Genomic DNA, 21,272 nt, shown 5'->3' with positions numbered 1-21,272 from the left:
TGGAAAATCCTGAACCTGTTGATTAAGTGCGAGGTGCAGCATGGCCGCCGAGCAGGCTCGCACACCTACACGTTTGGTTAATTTGAGACCTGTATTGCCACGATCCCTGATATATCATCTGCTACATCTATTAATGCTGCACTAGAAATATCGAGCTGGAGAGTCACATTTAGAAAGAGAAGGTGATATCTCTGCTCTGCATGACTAATTAACATTCTGCACTGGCAAGATGAGGGACTTTTCCTCAAAGCTGAAGGCCAAACTACAAAAATTTGGGATTGACAGCAAATACATGCCTCTATATTGGATTTAATCAAAGGTGGATACGGAAACCAGTTGCTTCTAAAGCTTTGTGGTCATTTGGAGATTTGGACACAAAACCTTGAAATAGCAGGTTTAAGTTGATTTCTTGTTTTGGTACAGGAAATTAATTACACCTGAAAAAATGCAGTACAGACAACTTCTTATCTTAAAAATGGAACTGTCCAAACTTTAAGCACTAGTTTTCACAGTCCAAACTGTAAATATATTAGTTTGCAAAGACAAAAATAGAATTATTGGTGAAAAAGACTGATTGATAGTGTTATTTTCTGAACATTGACTAACCCATGCATTTCTATAACTGTCTTCCCTGTAAATGAAAGTGTTCTCATCAGAGGAGCATGTCCTCTCACGGTCTCCCCATTTACAGTTTCAGCTTCCAGGCGCTGTAAAGTAAACCAGAAAATCCCCCCCCAGGGCGCATCCATCTGAGCTGTGGCTAAGAAAAAGTTCAGACCTCAGTCTACCTTCATGTGACAGACAGCCGCATGCCACACACTGCTGCTGCTGCTGCTGCGGGCTTTAAATATCACCTTTCACAAAGTTAAGTTGTATCCTTTTAACTGTCGTGCAACCATCATCACTTGGGAAAAGGAATCTGCTCATTCAAAAACCCCGTTTATTCCAAACTTCAATCTAGATATAAGGTTAAAACACTTCATTCAGCATTTATTTTTTTTTCAAATTCCCTTCCAGAAAATCTAGATTCTGAGTGTTGAAACTCTTTATACAGAGAGGTTTCCATCCCTCCGCAGACTGTATCATCACCCAGACTTTGAAAAGCCAACAGGCTGTTCTGGAGCTGTACTCACATCTGCGCTGTTGGGAATTGTCCGGTCGACACAGACGAGATGGTTGTCAGGAGTAGGAATAGACAGATGGAGTAATCCATAGCTTTGTTTATTTCCCTCCCCATGAAAAAACAAAATGATCCGGACGGGGAGGAGATGCAAGAAAAAAATGTCTACAAATCCACTGCGCCGTGCGTACTTCTCAGCCAAAACGGCTCACACCGCCATCGGTGCGCGTTTGGGAACAAATCTCATCTGGTGTCTGTGTCCCCCGCCCCCCCACCGGCGGAGTTGAGGAGTGTGTGACTGTTAAGTAAGTGTCTCAAACTGCGATAGGCTAACAGAGCTCATCCACGGCGTGTGTCAAAAAAGAAAGAGGAGGTAAAAAAAAAAAAAGGGGGAGGGCGCGCTGAGCGCTCGGCCGGCAGAGCGGTGCCATTGCGCACACTGTAAAAAAAAAAAAAAAAAAAAACAACTCAACACTAAACACGCCCCAAAGTGTGGGATCCCCTAAAACAGCATCTTCATCACGATTATTTAGGCTCTAACTGTATAAATCACGATTTCAAGTGCATTTGCATATATCTGAAACAACAAGTCTAAATATTTCAATGCAAATCCGGAATTTGTCAGTCATATCTCTTGACAATATTAAATGCAACTAGATTATTACATTAGGATATCTGAGGAACAGTATACACTTCACAGGTGGTCACATTTTTTACAGTGTGAGGTTGTTCCCGGTGTGCAAATGGGTTTCTGGGCACTCTTTGCCCAGTCTGGAAAGAGCGATTACTCATGAGTGCCCAGCCATTAGTCTCACCAAGCACTGGGTAATCACCCCCTGGTCCCCTCTCAACAACAGTCTTCCCAAGTACTGTCTGCAGTTTTTATTCAGATCATCGGTGAAAATCAAATTTCCTTTTTCTAGGATGTGGTGGGCTGCCTCATTAAGGCGTTCCAATTAGCTGATGGAGGGGTCAAAGGCCTCGCTTAGGGAGCAAAAGTGGTGACCTGTCCGCTGTGGGGTTCAAACTTGCAACCTAACTCTGCCTCTCTGACCTCAAGGTCACCATCGCCCTGACAAGCAGATGGAATTTCACCAGCTTTAAGACTGAAGGCAGGTTCCTCTCTCTAAACCCTACAGATCTTATCTGACCCCTCAAAACATGCTGTACTTCTCGGTAGCCAACAGACGCTTCACCCCTGCAGAGCAGACTTCTGATGGGTTTTGTTCTGCCTCCTCTGCACGCTTCATAACAAGGATTTGCCACGAGCCAGGTGACGAGGAGGACAACTTTTGTTTGTGCCCGGTCACGCGTTGCCGAGAGCGTTTCAGGCCCTCAACCCTGCTCGCAATCCGCGTCACAGTCAGCCAAGCGTCTCAAGAACCGGTTCGCGGCTCCCATCTGATAAAGGGGAATCTGTTTTATTATGTATATTATGAGCCTTCATTTAATTTTCAACCGTGCCGCGCCTCTGTTTATGCAGAGATGTGATAATAACTTGCACTCGCTGCAAGGGCTGTGCCGGCTTAATGCGAAGTGACGCTCCCTTTTAGCATTGCAATCAGCAAGGTAGATAACAGACGAATATATTGTGGTTTATAATGATTTGAGTCGTTTCACCGGAGCTCCTCGAGTTATCGTTTTTGACGTTAAGTCTTGTTTGTTTGAAATGTGTGCGTGCGCGGGAGTGCAGTGTGTCTCCCATTACGGGGCAGAGCAGACAAACAAGGCAAAGTGTTGCTCACCTGCTATTATTACGTGACTCACACAAATAGATTTACTGTGCAAATAGCTGCCCATGTTCCCCCCTCTCGGGTTTCACTATAACTCATATAAAAGCCACTCCTCTGGGACCTCTTGCCGGGCAAAGGCTGCGAGCTGGTGGGAGAGGAGGGTATTTACAGAGCGGCAGTGAAGAGGAGGGGCGGGTCAGGAGGAGAGAGCGTCGGCCGAACGGGGGAGAGGCAGGAAACATCTTTTAGAAGAGAACACAGAGACAAAATGATCATTAAATAAACTGATTCTACTGGGATGAGCAAATGCAACAGTCTTGGGATTAGATGGGATTTTCACTGGGTTTAGCATTGTTTTACATCAGCCTCACAAAAAAAACAGCTCAGTTTGACTAAATGCTTCCCGTTTCCATGCCTGGTAAGATCACAGTGTCCCTCCTTAAAAGCTGTTATTATCAATATTTATAGATCTATCGAGCAGATGAGGATCATGAGTCACGTATAAGAAATCGTCCCTTATGACGAACTCCATCTGACCACAGATTAGCATCTTTTAGCTTCGTGGTTTGGTTTGAGCTGCTCCATCTTTCAGGTTCAGGATCACACAGTTAGAGCCTAAACACTCAAAGGACCAGACAGAAAACACCTCAGGGTTTTTTGTTTTTTCATTATTATGTCCTGAAGCTTATTTTAATTTCTTCGTCTGCACATATTCATTTCAAAAAATATAATTATCGATTAATTTCCACACGGAGTTCCCTCCTATTCTCCTCATGTACAATAGTGTTTGCACTTCAGGGCGTTTCCTTATTCTGGATCCAATAGAAATGCAGAAGCATTGCAAACAGCACCTGCTTCAAGCATCATTTGAGCTGGTATATCGTACATATTAACTGGCTTATTGACAGTCAAATCTGGATCAAATCATTTGAGATGAGGGGTGAAACACATTTTAGATATTAAAAGAAACTCAGAATAACTAATGATATCAGTTATCGTGAAAACTCAAATACAGACTTACAGTTTATGTGGTAAGTTTCATGTCACATGATACTACACAGGGTTTTCAGCAGTATACTAAGCCACTAAAGATTTTCTCTCAATTTTCAATTAATAAGCTTTCAATAATGGATCGCAGACTGAATATATTCAGTAAGCTTGGTGATGCAGCAGACAAGCACCACAGTAGAATTGGATATACGGAAGGAAAACCAGGAATCCACCTTCTGTGAAGGTTGTTTAAATCTCTGTTAAGTTGATTACTGGACTTTAACTTTAACCTTTTGACCACAGAGATACAGAATGCCCCCCGGTTAGGTTTCCTGAAAAGAGCAACAGAGGTAAAATCAATGCGAGAGTAACAGAGAATGACAGGAAGGGTTATGCGTTTCTGGGTGATTTAGGACTGTGTGTGTGTGTGCATGTGTGCGCGTGTGTGTGTGTGCGTTTGCATGGCAGCAGGTGTGGCCTCTGTCATCAGCCCCCGACCCCACCCACCTGTCCGGGGAATTGCCCTGCTGCCGTTGCCCAGCAACCCCGTCGGCTGTCTCCACGCCGAATCCTCACCACAGAGCCACAAGGCTGTTGTTTTCCCGGCCAGTGAGCACGCACACACATGCACACACGTCACGTACGCATGCTGAGAGCTGCACTGTGGGAACTACGCCGAGAAGACAGGGTAATAGCTTTCATAAATAGAGAACATTTCCATTTCAAGCTGGTGTCTCCTGACTTTATTAACCCGGTTTTTGATTACACTTCACACTGGAGACGTCACAGTTTTACAACGGATCATTTCCAACATTGCACATGGAACTATGAGTGACAAAACCGTCAAATAAATGCTTGAAACCCGTCTCAGCTGAGATATTTATTCCATCTTTAAAAGCCTCTTTGTTTTTTGATAACGGTTATTCAATATTCAAGTTTATAACCTCAACTTTAACAATGTCTTTATGGGGTTTTTTTGTTTCAGGTTTATTTGAGTTAAAAGTTTTAAAAAATACAAGTATATCTTTATTGTTTAGTTATGTTGTCAATATTCTGAATGTGCTGTACAAATAAAGCTGCATTTCAGTGCTCTATTTTCCTTTATCTGTGTCAGTCTTGGTTTTAGTAACTTCCTGTCTTTGCCGTCATTTCGTCACACCGTCAGTTCGTATGTGAGGCGCTTTAAAATATGCTATGAAAATAATAAAGCTTGAGTTGATTTATAATTTATAGCTAATCCGCCAGCACTCAGAAATCTTAATTTTTAATGTGAGAGCTGAGATGAGAAGGCAATGTCTCGAAACAAGGTTTCATTTCATAAAATTCATAAGCCAATTAAAACAGCAAAAGCCTTTGTTTTTCATTAAAATAGAATTTTAAACAAGGCTATGTTTTTGCGTCAGACTTAACGCCAAGTAAAGAAGACAAATGGTGTTTACTTTTAGCCCCCTGTGTTTCTCATCATCTTCAGAGTTTTGCTTTATGTGTGCGAGTTCTCCGCACGCTGCGATCGCTGGAGAAACGCCAGCTGTAAATCCCAGCGAGAGCAGTCCGCATGACATGATACAATATGATGAAGCATCTGTCAATGCCGACTTCTGTCTGAAGAGCTCAAACGTCACATTTCTCAACGTTCTGCAAGACAAACAAGTTGATATACGTGCTGCTGAGTCTTCACTGAAGGAAACAAATTCAAAAGGAACTGCATTCATGCAAAAATATTGCATTACAACGTGCACCCCACCTCCTCCCTTTTCCCTGCAGGCTGCCAGGCAATCTTCATTTATTAATTCTTCTGGGCCAGTGTGTTACCGTGGCAACAAATGATTTCCAAGTTTAAAGTTTAATCGCCATTTCCCCCGCACAAGGCCGCCTTGGCGGAGATGACGGGACATGTGTTTATCTCCACATAAGCTGACACAGATGTAGCCTTTGCCGCGACGTCCAACTGTTTGGGAGGAAAACTGGGACGCGAGAGAAGATGGAAAAAGTACCGGGACAGGCGATCTGGACGCGGCGGAGATGGAGTTAAAGGACCAATCGACTAAAGAAGATTCAGACTTGTTGAATTAGTTGATGAGATGAGAAGACTGATGTCTGGATGTGCTTCATCCTTAGAAAAATTAAACTATTCGTGGGATCTGCGGAACCATTGTTAAATGCATTTTTGCCGTTTCATACATGCATTTATATTCAATATGTCTCTGAGTTCATGCACTTGTGGATGTATTGGTTTGACAGCATGAGAAGGGCACAAACGTCAGTTTCCATTTCAGACCAACAGGCTGCTAGGAAACTGAAGGTCACGTAAGGACCCAAACCACAGAAAGAACTGCCTGTTCCTATAGCACAGAAAGCCCCTGCTTACTTATACATAACAGCAGACGCTCACCCTACTTCCTGGTCTCACACACACACACACTACTGGATCAAGATGAGCGACTCAGAGAAGGACAAAGCCCTCAGGAAACTATATATTGTAAATATAAAAGCATCGCTGGGTTCTTTCACGGTTGTTCTGCTCGAGTTCATGGCAGTAAAAACTTCACATGTGACTCTGAAGTAGTTGGACCTCTGCTCATTTTTCCATCTAAAAATTAAAGCAATGTAAACCTAGGCTCAACAGATTCTGCCATTAGCAGTCAGATTAGCTGCATTCTGGGAAAAGTGCAGTAAATAGTGGCAATACTTGAGGGGAAATATTTGGTTCAGTCATTTAACTTGCAGCTGTTATACATGTGTAAGCTGACATTAGCAGTGACAGGAGTGAGTGAAGAGGTTTGGGAAAGTCTGGTCATGTGCGCCAACCTCAGCAAGGCTGTGACCCGTTCTGCTCCGAGGCGAGCAGCAAAAGAAGATCCTGATCCGTTCAGCAACTTCAGGCCAACAAGAGAGCAGCACGGGGCATCCAGCAAACTCCCAGCAGCTTATCCTCTGTACTTCCCACAGACATATGTTACAGTAAAAACAGAAGGTGGAACAGTGGTAATCGTGCTTCTTTGGGGCAGCGCTAATGCTGAGTCCAAAAGCTTTAATTTTCTTAATTAAAAGGCAAAACTGTTTCACTTGCAAATTCATTTCACACATATTAAAATAGGATTTGTGTGAATAAAATATAACCTAAAGAAATGTGTTACAAAGCTTACCAATGTTTTTTGAAATTGGATTTCATATTGCACTTGATAAAATAATGTTGACTAAATCAAGCAAGAACACTGAGACCTGGAATCCAGCTGTGATAATCCTTCATCAGCTGTTTTGGAGATTAAAATACTCACACAAAAAGAACTATACTCATTAACTACTCACTGTTTGTTAGTATTTAACTCCATTCAGTTGCAGGCATTTGATTAAACATACAGAACCTGTGCATGACATCTATGTTGTAATCTCATTCATCAAAAAATACCAACTATATTATAAAAACACTTATGTGAATTTTAACCATGTACGTCCATCTAAATATAAAACAGGGATATTGACTTAAAATAACTTATAGCTTATAAAAATGCAGATGAATCTGAATTTGAACAGTTAAATTGGAGCCGTGTTTAGCTATATGTTAGAAGTAGTTGATTACTCATACAGCTTAAACAAAGTAATCTTCAAACTCCTAAAAGAACAACTATGCACGCCCACTACTTCACATGAGGTCTTCTGTCCAGGTTAGAGGCACCTCAACACAATTAAATCAGATCAATAGGAATAGAAGTCAATTGGATAATTAACAAGACTTCTTTCAAAACATATAACAAGGTGCAACTAACGTGATTCAGCTTGAGATTCAGTCCTCGTACACATAACGCTGCGCCACACTGGTTATTCTGCATTGATCAGAAATCGGAATATTACATCTACGTTTTTGTGGTATTTTCCTCGGTGATCATATCCTCAGTGAATCAATCGGAAACAACCACTATTCACATGGTAACAAAAATGAATTCAACATTTTCTGTGTAATACTATCCATCTGGTCTGATTTGACCATCCTGGCTTGTGCTTGCGAGCCATATGTTTGACACCCCAGATGGAACTGAATCTGCACTTCAACATTCTTCTTAACATTTGAAACATTATTCTTATATCGTGGTTTAGTTACATCTGCCCACAAACCACAGGGCAAAGATTACTCCATCTGTTTAACAGCCATACTGTATTTTCCGAGTGGGTATTAACAATAGCTGCTTCAAGCCAAGAACACATATGCCTCATGGAGCTTTTAATTATTTAGCGTTAACGTTTTGATGAAAAATACATGGACAGATCATGCATGCAGAGTGGCTTTGTACATCTTAAGCATTATGTATTATTCAGAAAAGAAAAAGAAAAAAAACACTCTTAAGTTTAGACTAATTCACAGCTATTTATTGCTTGTCTTGACAGATCTATGTCATTCACTTTGAATCCTTATTGACACACACACTCACACACAGCTGTAGGTCCCAGCTACAAAGAATGAATTAAAAAAATAAAAACATTTGATTTTAGAGTCGGCTCCTTGGCGGCGGTCAGCGCCGTTACACCTTGTTGGCTCAGTGGAAGAGAAGTGATGGCGAGTGTGTGTGATATGATGTCTCACTCGGGACAAGGGCGGCCTCGGTCCCCTCTGCGCACTGACTGATCACATTACTATTAGTGAAAGCTATTCTGTCAGGAGGAGAAGTTATGGCCCAGCCAAGGGAAGCCTCGGGGTGAAACAGGCATTCAGTGACGGGAAGTCTTCAGGGGGATGTGAGGTGATTGGATATGAAGGGTCCTCGCCGTCCTGCCCTATTTTTTTTTTTTTTTTGTACTTGCAAAATCTTGTTTCCTTCCCACAAAATTGAATTTAGCATTTTGTCCTTGTCCCCTGACAGATAATCCTCACCAGACGTCCTTGAGATGGTGCTGATATAACCGAACCACTTGTAGTGGAATACTACAGGTGTCTACTACAGGTGGCTGTTCATCTCGTCCCGCAATTTATGCTTCAAACAAATCCATCTGGACAGTTTATGACTCACAGATTTGAGTTTTGCGTCCAGTCCTCAACTTACATTCACATTTCCAGATACTAATATCAAGACACTGATATTAGTCTCTGGTTAGTGACAGCACAGCGCAGCCTTCACGTCATCTGGACATCTGAACATTTCCAGATGTCAAGAAAACTAATTTACCAGGAAAAAAGTGAAATCCAGATCTTTTGTTTGTTTTTCTACTGTTAAGAAGAAAAGTTACAGTAATCACTATATTGTGCTATTCTCAAGAGTTTTCATTGCCTGAGAGGATAAAGAAAGTCTGCATTTGCCTTGATGTAAAGATATTCTTAAAATTTTTTACAGTCTGAACTTTTTCTTTTTAGTTTTCTCAGAATACACAAACTACATCAACTTTTGCAGCAACTGAAAACAAATGCTAATTTTCTCAATGAAATCAAAGATAACCTGACCTTTCAATTATAAAATGTGAAAACTAACCTGTTGGTGAACTTAGACCACAAATGTCCAGATATTCAAATTTCTTATGCTTGCTCGTGTGGAACCGCTACGTTTCTCTCTGTAAAAAATCCTAGAAATGACTGTGTTGTACATGATGCTACATAAATAAATCGAAATTGAACTGTTCAACCTTCTACTGTTTTCATTAAACCAAGAGAGGTTCTTCTGTTCTGTTCACACGTTTCTCTGCATATTGTCCATCTGTACCTCTGTATAAAACTCTGACACCAACATGTAATTTGAAGTCACTCTTTACTCTCAAACTCCGCACAGAAATCCTCCAAGCCCGGATTAAGGATCTCACCGATGAAGGCGAGGCTGCCAACACTACCATGAAGAATTTTCACAGAGTTACTGCGTTTAGTTTTATGTGATTCGCTCCTCCCGTGACAGAATCAAGTATAAAACCCTCCGCAGCGAAAGTCCAAACGAATTCTCAATTGAACGTTGACAACTGTTGTTTGGCGATCGAGCCACGGTGGATGAACGTGTAACCGCCGGCCGACCTTGAACGGATGCATCCGGCAACGTCTCCCGATGCGGCCTGGCCAGATCTCTGTCGTCTCAATCAGCCGCAGCACTCAGTGAATCAGAAACGCAGGACGACAGCGGCGTGTTCTCGGCACACGCGCGCGCACACACCACCCACCAACCCTTCCCCCCCCACCCCCGTCTGATGCCGGCCATGTCTTTTGAAGGCAAAAAGGAGAGGAACAAACACATCTTCAAAAGTGAAGGATCTGAGGGATCCATCAGAAACGCAGCGGGGAGACAGCAGGAGGGGGGTTATTGAGACGCGGTACGGAGAGGGTGAATATGAAAGACAACACGGCGAACATAAAACACGAGGGGGAGACTGAAAGGGAATAATGTAGACAACAGAGGGGGACCGGGGGAAGAGGACCTTTGATCAAACTGTAAACATTTTTAGCATTAGTGCTCTGTGTCTTCCTGTAACATCCCTGGAAATGAAGACTACAGAACTTAGTTAGCTACTTTCAAGTTGACACAAAAGAGACTGACTTTACTCATTATTCTAGATAATAGTTCAAGGATCTTAAATTTTACAGAGGAAGCACGTGACTGGAAGGTCACTGCTCAGACCTGCTGCCCCCCAACATACAATGCAGGATCCTTAGAAGGAAAAAAGCCAAAAGATAATCATTAATCATAATAGTTTAGGAATTAACATGTCAAGCTTTCCCTTAATATTTGCAGCTTTTCCAATTGTGAAGGATCGTCTTGTATCAAACCACTGCAAATAGCAGTCAGCTGTCACACTTGCTGGATAGCTTGTGGCAGGAGCTCGGCGCTCTGCTATATATAACACGTTTTCTCTATTTAAAAGTACAGTTGAAACCCCCCGCCGCTCGCGCCGGCCCCCATACAGAGATCACAGCCTTCTATGGGTGTTGGCAACAGGTGTCCATACAAAGACACAATTACACTATATCATCAACCACCAGGGAGGGTTTCTACATTAGTCATCATGACCAAGAGGCAGCAGTAATCAACCCAAGCAATGCAGCGATTCTGAAATAATAACCATGGATTTATGCTCTATATTGTCAGAAATTTTCAAGCATAAGCCAAACATTAAACAAACAGTTCTGATTTATTAAAAAAATCAATTATAGGAGTATGAGATGTGCAGGTGTTGACACATAAGACCTGTCCCACCCACACAGTGGAGGGGATGAGACACACCAGGCCCAGCCATTGATCTTGAGACAGACAGGCAAGCAGACGGGTTCATTTAGGAGTCTAACTCACCTCAGATGCTTTTTTTCTGCACTTTGTGAGGAAAAAAAATAAAAGCCACAACTGTATCCAGGAGAATCAAGAACATTCTCACTATGAATTGAGACTGTGAAAACACCACTAATATATCATTTGTTGATTGTTAAAATGTTTATTTGATAACTTCACATAGTGGTGCTGAAAGCAGGTTGTTGGATTAACCTGGAGAAAACTCACACAGCCAATTGGGGAAACATGCAAACTGCACATAGAAAGGCTCCATCTTGGAATAAAGCAGGTGGTCACCTGACTCACATTGCTGCACGCGATTTTAATCAGAATGAATGACAAAACCTGTGCAGAAGTGCCTTGGAGTACTTCCATAATATAAAAGCATTGTGGCTCCATCTTGTGGCCATTTCTTGTTACTACTAAAATACATGAGTAGATGTTGGTGAAAACAGAATGTCATGTGCAGTAAGTCAATGCACGGAAACACTGCTTCGTTTGTACTGATATTTAATATTTAGACATGGGGCAACAGCCATTTTTACAGCACATTTTGCATAATTTATCAATACCTCCTGTATACAATCACAAAACCATGACAATAGATTTTTATTCAGTTTACTTACAAGTGAAAAACCAGACAGGTTTTACAAGCATAATCTTTGTACAGTCAGCATACATTGCCAATAATTATAGCTTTTCTTCATAATTCTCCCCCTTTAATAACAGCTTTTGTTCTATCTCTTCCTCTATCTCAGTCTTGTTTTTTTCTTTAATAATATCTGGACACAAAAATAGTATGAACCACCAACGAAACATGCAACATCCAGTGTGAGCACATTTATATTCTCCTGCAACTACTTGAGTTGTTAAGATAGACTTCTGTGTTAGAGACTCTGGTAAACCTTTAGTGTTTAGTGTAAAGGGTCGGGTAAATCTGGGTCCCCATAGACAGACACGAGCTCATCTCTCAGTCTCTCTGCTGTACAGTGATCAAGAGAAAAACAACCCGTCTTTTTCCCCCCGCTATGATCACACACCTTGTTTTTATTTTATTTTTTTTTTTAAAGTCTATGCTAAAAGACCTATTGCTTCCCAAACCCCAGTATAAAAAAAGCTATGTATTTACAAGGTTGGAAATAGAGAGATGGCATCTGTGAGAGTGTGTATGTGTGTGTGTGTGTGTGTGTGTGTGTGTGCAATTCAATGTGTGTAACGAGTGATTCTCGAGCCGATAGTCCGACAGACAACACTGAAAAGAAGACGTATGCATTAGAGCCGATGACATGCATGGACTGGGTATGAAGATGCTACTCGTATAAGCACACGGGGGTTAAATGAAGAAAAAACTAAAATCACACACACTGAGCTCAAAACTACGACTGCTTCAGGTATAATGTCCACTGATCACAATGTTTCTCTTTTTCTTTTGGTAGTTTCTCATACACGTGTGGAAATGGATCGTTTTTGATGTGGGGAGTGCATATCGAGATGGGCTTCATTTGAATAGCAATGTCGATATATCTTTTTTTTAAACCTTGATTCATAGCTACATCGCTACGTGACCTTCTTTTTTTTTTTTTTGTTTAAATATGTGAGTGTATGTTCGTGCACAAGGGCAAAAATGTTGGTTCTCTGAGTTTCAGGCCCTCTAAACATTGTAAACAAGCACTACATTGTGTATAAAATCAAAACTGATCCAGTTTTTTTTTTTTTTTTTTTTTTTTTAACTCTGTACACCTGATATGTGCTGTAAACAAATATAATACAACATATGAAATAGCCTCAGGCAATAAATAAAGAGTCATATAGCAATACAAAAATCACATGTGAAATAACTGAAAAATCATGTTAAAGCAGTAACCATTTTGTAAAGACATGAAAACACAGCAGTGCAAAATAAATATCAATATCAGTGTGTTTGTTTTCGTCGTTGTTGTTGTTGTTGTTGTTGTCGCATTTCTGGTGAGCCGAGACGCAGTTACTACTTTTACACAGCAGATGTTGCATAGAAATCACTCAGAGTGTCGTTTCACTGCTCGGTTTGACTGTAAGTGTGGAATGAACCAGCTCTCAAAACACACCTAAAGGCTTTTTTTTCTCTATGACGAATGACAAGTTACAGCCAGGACATGACAAAAAAATAAAACAAAACAAAATAAACATGCTACTGTGATAGCAATGTCGTATCTTAGGATAGTATTTGTGGTAATAGTGCTTTTTGGAGGATCATTTCTGGCACGTTTTGCCTTTTTTGTTCGCTGCAACACCTCCCGGTGTCGCCGTCTCCTTATCTTACCTCTCTACTTCCTCACCTTGAGGGAAAAAAAAAAAAAAAAAAAAAAAATCTCTATTTTTAGCAGAGTGATGACGATGGCAATGTAAGTTATACATTCTAAGCAGAAAAAGTGCAAAATACCACGAAAGCGTGCGTCGCCGGGTCGACCGCCCTTGCCAACAAACTCATGTAAAGAATCTAAATGTGCTTGGAGCTCACGAGGAACAAAAGTGAGGAAATGCTTAAATCTCATGTGGTAAACGCGTCGCACATTCTAAGGGGCGTCATGGGTAAATAAAACATCTATGCCACAATCATCAAGACTCGATTGTCTGTGATAGATATATCTATAAATCTATTTATATAAGTTATAATTGATGTCCACCTATGACACTTCACTATTTACAAAGGGAACCGTAAAGGTAATTTTTTTTTTTTTCTGAGTGGAACATGTGGCACTGCATACCAAATAGATAAACTCATGCGCACAACATATATAGTTTCCAATTTGAATATATATTGATACTGAGGCTTTTATCAAGCCATGGTTTATCAAACCCACTCCAGTTGGAAGGGTGCGAAATAAGTAGTCTGTGGAAATAAAGTCAAAAACATGCGTGCGGCTATTTCTTTTGAATTGGAATGATAGGTAGTGTGTTATAAAATATACTTCCTTCCGTATTTAAATAATTGAGGAGAAGACAAATGATAGAACTCTACGCTGATATCATAATACAAAAATAAATACGAGGTCCCTGTAACAGAGTCTTCATTATTTCATTCCCGAAATGCTTTGTAAATGAATAAAATTCTGCAGATCATAGTAAAGCAATGAGGAGTCTTTAATGGATAAAACTTCTATGTAAATAAATAAGAATCTACAAGCATGTTCATTCCCTGTATCTATTAGAATTAAAGTTTCTCACCTGGGTGAATGACGATGGTGTGCAAAAGTGGCAAAAGTAACTGAGTGCATGGATCTGTGTGTGTGTGTGCGTGTGTATTTCTGTAAAATAAAGTTGTGTAATACCTGGTTGATTTCGCGCTTGACCTCTGACCTCAGCGCCTGTGTTCTCCCCAGCGCCGGCTATACTACTGTACACTGAACTGTCCTGTAAACATGTGTTCATGTCCTGTAAACACATCAGCACTTCAGAGATCCAGGCCGTCCCAACCCCGAAAACAAAGACCGAAGAAGTAGACGTTCTTCCTCCGTCGAGTGGATCGCAGTCGCCGCCAGAAATCTCCCGTTCCCTCCCGAGCTGCTTCTCCCCTTTTAGATTTCCCGGCTTCCTATGAGTGGATCTGAGCCGTGCTGGCGAGCAGCTTGTGCCAGCTCACCACTCGCTTCCGCAGGTCGACCTTGTCCAGCCAGACGTAGGCCTCTCCGATCAGGGTCTTCTTCATGAACTTGCCGCCGTTGGACACCAGGAACAGCTGACGCGAGAGAAAAGAAATTAGTTTTCTCCTTAATCAAGACCGAAACCCTTGATTCAGATGTCATTGTCAAAGCTGCAGGGAGCCACTGCAGAGAGGCTGATTAACGGCTGAACTGAGTGATTGGTCACCTGCAGAGAGTGTCCAGTGGGATTCATACAAAACCGGAAGGTTTCGTTAAAGGATGGCTCACGATCGTGCCGACACACTCTGGTCTTCTTCTTGATGATCCTCTTCTGGGTGGCGATATTCACCACGTAGAGCTTCACGTAAAGATCTGCGGGCGCAGACACACACACATCCGAATGCCATGAAGAGCATTTCATTCCTTTTGATAAACCTCATTAACATGAAATACGCATTCAACACAAGCCCACATCTTATCCGCAACTGTGTTTCTACTCTATCCTGATGCCGAGCCTCGATCACTGTGACACAGAAAAGAAGCTAACACTTCTCAGAAAGCTACATCATACCAAAGTGTTAATGTTATGAGTCACTGAGAGAAATTCTGTGTTGCAGAACAACCATACATTGACGACAGCAATAAATCTCTGTGTGCAGGTCCCATCTGGAAGCAAATGCAAATCAAACAAGTTGCCGCCAGCTTGAGCATTAGGATGTAAATCTTACAAGAGAAGGCGAGAGGGGCCGCAATCTGTGTTCTTCCTCAAGGAAAAAGACTCCCTGGTTCCACAGAGCAGACCGAAGAGAAGCCTGTGCAGTGTTTCACTGTCAACATGCAGTTTGTCTCTGATTTATGGAGCTGCATTTTCACCAAATGTAACCCTAAACTAATGCATGATGAAGTGCTTCATATATTTTCTAAACAAGTCTAGCTTTCAACTCAGTATGTAAACACTACTAATAATTTAATATGTAAAATTATGTTTGTTTTTTGGTGAGGAACAAGTTTGTATATATAATTTATGAAGGTGCTCCCGATTAGAATAACTTACCATGGTGCATTGCACATGCGCTGCTCTTTTTGTGTTCAACACTGAGCTGATCTGTGCATGTATGTACAGTGAGAAAGAGTTCGATGCACTACCATCAAATGTGGGCTGGAGAAAGAGATGACAGTTGTGCTGCAACCATAAAAAAAAAAAAAAAACTGGCAAACACTGGTGGTGCGATACCAGAACAAGTGTGTGTGTGGGCTTCCCAGCTGTCCAATGTAAAACATTATATACTTCATTAAAAAAACACTCTAAATATGACAGAGCTGCAGGAAGAATGCTGATGGGTGATTACCAGGCAAATGGTCAGGACTCTTGAACTTGTAGGTGATGTTGCGGCACTGAAGAATCTCAAGGACCAGATGTTCGCCCTCCGTCTTCATCTCCTTCTTCAGAGCAATCTTGATCTCACCCATTACCTGAGTCTTACCTAAACACACACAGATACAGTCAATTAGTCATAGAAACAATTGATATTAATCTGTTTTTTTTTATAGAAGCACAACGTAAAAGGAAATTTGTTGCATAATTTGTTGCATTTGTGCAATGTGAATAAATTCAATTAAATTCCAAAATTCACAGATTTCCTTAGTCTTCGTGTGTTATTTGTTTAAAAACACTGATACCCCTCTCCCCACTCTTTGAATTGTCATTTCTTCTATCATCAGTGCTGCTCTCTAGTGGACAACGGGTATAATTACAGGTTGAATAATGAACATGATAAAAACTGAAAAGGTAAATGAATTTTTGCTTGTGTTGCACTTTTCCCACCGATTTAGCATTCCCCTCTAAATTGTTAGTTACATTCACTCTGTCACACACCGGCCGTGTGGTTTGAGGTGGTTCCAGGACACGTCAATGGACGGATTAGGGATTGACAGACAACTCTCTCTACCAACTGAGCCATGGCCGCCCGAAACGCAATAACAGTCGTAAAATCTGGCTCAACGACACTCCGACAGATGATGAATGTAGCCGGCGCGTGTGCCAGTGTGTACTTGTATTACTCATGTTGTGGGGAGATAAATCTGTCGACACAGTTGCATTGTGGGGTATCTTACTTCCCACTGGGACAAAAATCCATAATGTAAATCACTGCGACTCCATGTGGAGGCCGGGGTAAAGGTCGTGTGAGGTCAGGCTTCGGTTCAGTTAAGGCTCCGGGTTATTCCTGCAAGAATGACTGTAAGTCATTAACGTCGATGTGGTGTTCTATTAACTGATAAAAATACAGCTCTGTGTGTGTGTGTGTGTGTGTGTGTGTTATCAAAAGACAAGGCAAAAACTGAGAGCAGATGATAAAAAAAAAAAAAAAAACAGTAAAAAAGAAAAAGGGTGTGAATAAGTATAAGTACATGTGTGTTAACCTCAAGTCTCACACTTTGCAGTAAATCTGTGAGCAAGATAACAAACCTCGGGTCTCTGCTGCTTTTAAAGGTCGTCATTGCACCTTTATATTAGTCATAATAACATGAGTCACCACCTCTCAAGGGAAGAAGGAGGAATGAAAAGGATTAACAGAGAAAAACTGAAGGAAATAACCTGTACGTGGGGTAATGCATGATGCACCATTGACTTATTCAGTTTCACACCTGACCTGCAGGATTTGGCACAAAGTTTAAAAGAAATGTTTGCAGTAAGCGTGAGGCAATATAAACGGACACCACCAACATTCATGCATTTAAAGTGCTTCATCATTAAAGGTTTGGCAAACATATATTGTAAAAATAATGCATTTTTAACCTTCAGAGTCACCGAGTCCTGTTGATTTCATGCCATCTGTGCCATTTGGGATCTTTCCACTGAAAACAGAAAAGAGAAAACATAAAATCTAGTTAACGACACAACATATAGTGAGTGGAATATCTAATTTCATTTTCTGTTTTTCAAGAGCAGAGAGGGTTCAACAATCAGTCAACATGTTGAGGCTGTCGACGTGAACTTACAATCGAGGCACCTGGAAGATGGCGCTGTCCACCTCGTTTGCCTCTCCTTCTTCGTCCAATAAGCTGTAGGCGCTGCCGCTCAGGCCGCTGTCCAACGAGGCCGCCGTGACCGGAGCGTCTCCAGACCTGTAGCTCGACCGAGCTGCGCGGAGATACGACCACACTCATCACCACAAAGACAAACAAAGCAAACGTGCACCTCTGCTGGATCCAAGCACTCTGGGGCCAAGAAACATTAGTTATTGCATTTTTTTGGCTACAATGGAAATCCACCATGATCTACTTTTATACTGAAAATAATCGGCGCCACATTCAAAAAGGGAGGCTCGCTTTAGGCACACAACACTCGACTGGACTGTAATGAAGAGCAGACAAACACCGAAGACTTGCAACAGGCATATGGACACACAGTGTACTTTAAATATTTCTGTCCGAACAAAGACTAAACAGCAAAAGTTCACATATAAAGTAAACATAAAACAAATGAATCAAGAGGAGTATCACATTTATATGTTATGCAGACTAAACAAGAGGCACAAAGACCCTGCTGACATTGTTAGTCCTCTGTATGGAACATTAATGGTGTTCTGATCTCCCAAAATTAGCTGAGAGGAATTTCAAGGATGTTTATGGTGGTCCTGTTTACAGAAATGTTTATGATCATGTAAAAAATATATAAGGAAATGCATGTTTAAGTTTAAATGTTTAAGATTTCAACGTTTTGTCGATCGGGCAGTGTGAGAGAAGTATGAAGGATGTGAGATGCGGTGCTGAGCAGCATCCATGCCGACACGCTCTTCTTTCAGGCCACTCAACACAACGTCATTGACAGAGCGCCCAAAGCTCACTAATAACAGTTCAATGAAGCAATGGGAGAGTCGTGACGCAGCAGATGTGGCAGTGGCACAGTGTTCGCTCTCAATGAATCACACTCCGAGACATTGATTTCCTGGTATTAGTGAGCTGTGTTGGTGGCCGACAGGAAGTGTGTCTCGCCGCATGAATCGCTGGTGACGTGGCTGCGGAGTGCGACTTTCTCTGTCTTCCTGTCTCTCTGAAAAGCTTGCAAGATCCCCACTCTTTCTCTCTGCAGGTGTGCGTTAGTAGCATGGCATCCTCTCTTTCTTTCTCCCACTCTCTCTCTTTCTCCCCCTCGCTCCATCTGTGCTGCAGTCACACCACAGAGAGGAGACTCTTGGGCGATCTCTCACCTCCGATGCTCTGCGGCCTCTCTTCTGACACAGCTTTCCTGAGGGTCAGGTGTCTGCCGTCTGCTCTGCTCCCTTTGGCCCACACAACTGATGGCAGGGCAGGCAGCCAATCGGACTGGGCTCTCTGAATGGTGAGCACGCCCACTACGCTGTGTCTCTGGTGCCTCAGTGAGAGGCGGCCTCTCTGGCCTGGGTGCGTATTGTATTCACAGGCACAGGTCAGATGTCAGGGGGGCGGGGTCAACGCCGGGGGAACAGAGGTCATGGAGTCGAGGTTCGAGATGGTTGGGAAGGAGGAGCGAGATGGAGATTCAGAGAGCGGTTTATCTTCATCACGGCAGCCAGCTCGACTGTCAAACCACATGCAGCCGCAGTGTGCAGTGCACGTTTGCCCCCACCCCCCCCCCTTCCCCGCATGTCTCTGAGGGGCGGGGTGTGCAGCATCCACTGAGGTGCAATGTGAGGCTGGTAGTTTTTCAAACAAAAAAGAAAAGGGAAGGGGGGGGGGGGTGTAGCAGACTGCATGCACAGCCATCTCAGTGAGGGGGTTTTAAAAAAAGCTGGCCTTTTTTTTCCTTTTTTTCAACAAAAAAGGTAAATCATAGAGAACTCCAAAATATAAAATAAAATAATAAAAAAAAAAAACAGGTTAATGGTATTTTAAGGCGGGAGGGAAGGACAGCAGCTTTCTTCTGTTTTATTAGTTGGACGAATCAATTTAAGATATAGGTAGAGAAGTTTTAAACAGGTCCTTATTTATTTAATACTAACATCACTTCATTTTACTGCTTTAATCCTTTCAGAAAGTGAGACAGATTTTGTTGATCCTTTATTTTATAGCATCACCTTCATATTTGACCTAATTCACCTGGAATTAAAAAGGTTAAAACCTAATTTCAATCAGTTAAAATGACCTTTTTCCTGTTAAATATGTATATATATATAAAGGTTTGTTTGACGTATTTTACAATTAGAAATTATACTTTTTTGGAAAAACAAAATGCCTCTTTGGGTTCAGTGCAGGCATACAGAAGAGAAGCGATGGACGGTTGACACACTGTGAAGACACCGGGGAGGAGAACCGGAAGGTGTTGGGGGGGGGGGTTCGGGAGGAAGCCACCAACAGAAAAGGGAAACTCAGGGAAAATGAAAAGAAAAACCCAACAGAAGGTAGAACAGGTGAGTGTGAGGAGGCCATGCTGCGCGGGCTTTATTTGCGTCTTGGTTTACTTGGTTGGAGGCGTTGCGGCGGCTGCTGCTGCGGCTGCTGCTGGGCATCGCCCGTTGCCACGGCAGCGCCCCCGCCGCTTCCATTGCCGGCGTCCTGATGGTGCTGCCGCGCGGCGCTTTTGCTGGAGCGTGAAGCGCCGTGCGAGCGAGAGTGTTGGCTGTGTCCGTGGCTGTGGCTGTGGTGGTGGCTGTGGTGGTGGCCGTGGCTTTGGCCGCTCTCGGACGGGGAAGGCTTCGATGTGCCAGGGCTACTGTGAGATTTCTCGATAGTGGGCACCTGCGTGTCTAAAACAACCAGATTCACCAAATTACCAAAAAAAAGGTATGTTTTTATAATTCTTTAAAGAATTTAAAGGCTTTTTGCAGAGCTGCTGACTTTCGAGTACCTGCCTCTTAAAGTCACTATTACAATGTTACTTTGAGGATTTTTTTATTAGTTAGCGAAGTATTCAAAGCCTTCCACGGCCACGTTGCCCTCTGTGTTAGAAGAAGGATGGAGGGAAGCTGGGGCTAGGCCTCTGAGCTGGGTGACTTCATGGCAGGTGAGAAAACAGACCACGAGAAAGCAAAAAGCAATGAGGCAGAAGCTGCACCGTGTGTAAAAAATGAGCAGAGAGAGGCGTTGACAAGAAAAGATTGCAGAGGGAAAACCGGGTGGACAGAGGCAGACGCTGCGATAGAGAAGCAGTGATAAGAAGTGAGCTAAAAAAGAGAGGTGAGAGGAACGCAGCGCGGGGAGGAGGAGGGGGAACAGAAATAGCAGAGGAGCAGCAGAGCACAGGGGGGTTGTTAGTGGGTGACGGTGATCAAGTCAAGCAGGTGAGGGGAACTCATGGTGTCCTACCCTTGGCTGGGTCTGGGAAGATCCCGTGGCTTCGGCTCTTGATGACAGAGGATTTGGGGGAATCCTGAATGTCATGCGAGGAGCCGGTGGTTTTAGGGGAGGAGTGCTGGGAGGAGGGTTTGGAGGAGCCGTGCCGGCCCTGGCCCGAGTGGGAGCGTCTGTGGTGGTCGCCTTCGCTCTGCTCCTTCAGGGGAAGCCAGCGCGGGATGTTGTCTAACTGAGCGGTGTTAGACAGGTCAATGAGGACCTGGAAACAGACGCGGCAGCTTCACACAACTGCTTTATTGAGGTATCT

General features: G+C 42.6%; 2 protein-coding genes across 11 annotated transcripts in view; both read right to left on the bottom strand.

The window, feature by feature from the left end:
* cacna2d1a (calcium channel, voltage-dependent, alpha 2/delta subunit 1a) overlaps positions 1 to 1,457 on the bottom strand; it is a 77,432-nt gene extending 75,975 nt beyond the window's left edge. For all 4 annotated transcript variants that reach the window (XR_003933302.1, XM_030113292.1, XM_030113293.1 and 1 more), the window contains exon 1: positions 1,134 to 1,457. Coding sequence is in view for 3 of the 4 variants with exons in the window: in XM_030113292.1 (XP_029969152.1) it covers positions 1,134 to 1,237 (104 nt within the window). In the remaining variant the exon portion in view is untranslated. The remainder of the gene's footprint in view (positions 1 to 1,133) is intronic.
* pcloa (piccolo presynaptic cytomatrix protein a) overlaps positions 1 to 21,272 on the bottom strand; it is a 75,430-nt gene that overhangs the window by 8,854 nt on the left and 45,304 nt on the right. For 3 of the 7 annotated variants that reach the window (XM_030113284.1, XM_030113287.1, XM_030113288.1), the window contains 7 exons: positions 20,978 to 21,224; positions 18,904 to 19,092; positions 17,693 to 17,834; positions 17,490 to 17,548; positions 16,042 to 16,176; positions 14,919 to 15,064; positions 14,611 to 14,787 (listed from right to left, as the gene is read on the bottom strand). In XM_030113284.1, the coding sequence (XP_029969144.1) occupies positions 14,644 to 14,787; positions 14,919 to 15,064; positions 16,042 to 16,176; positions 17,490 to 17,548; positions 17,693 to 17,834; positions 18,904 to 19,092; positions 20,978 to 21,224 (1,062 nt within the window). In that variant the 3' untranslated portion in view covers positions 14,611 to 14,643. Of the gene's footprint in view, positions 1 to 238; positions 244 to 2,865; positions 2,876 to 14,610; positions 14,788 to 14,918; positions 15,065 to 16,041; positions 16,177 to 17,489; positions 17,549 to 17,692; positions 17,835 to 18,903; positions 19,093 to 19,452; positions 19,464 to 20,009; positions 20,419 to 20,977; positions 21,225 to 21,272 lie in introns of those variants that run through there. The other 4 variants (XM_030113285.1, XM_030113289.1, XM_030113290.1 and 1 more) reach the window with 4 other exon arrangements.

The sequence above is a fragment of the Salarias fasciatus genome, chromosome 17 (assembly GCF_902148845.1).
Source record: "Salarias fasciatus chromosome 17, fSalaFa1.1, whole genome shotgun sequence".
Taxonomy (NCBI): domain Eukaryota; kingdom Metazoa; phylum Chordata; class Actinopteri; order Blenniiformes; family Blenniidae; genus Salarias; species Salarias fasciatus.
This window is presented reverse-complemented; position numbering and strand designations above follow the sequence as displayed.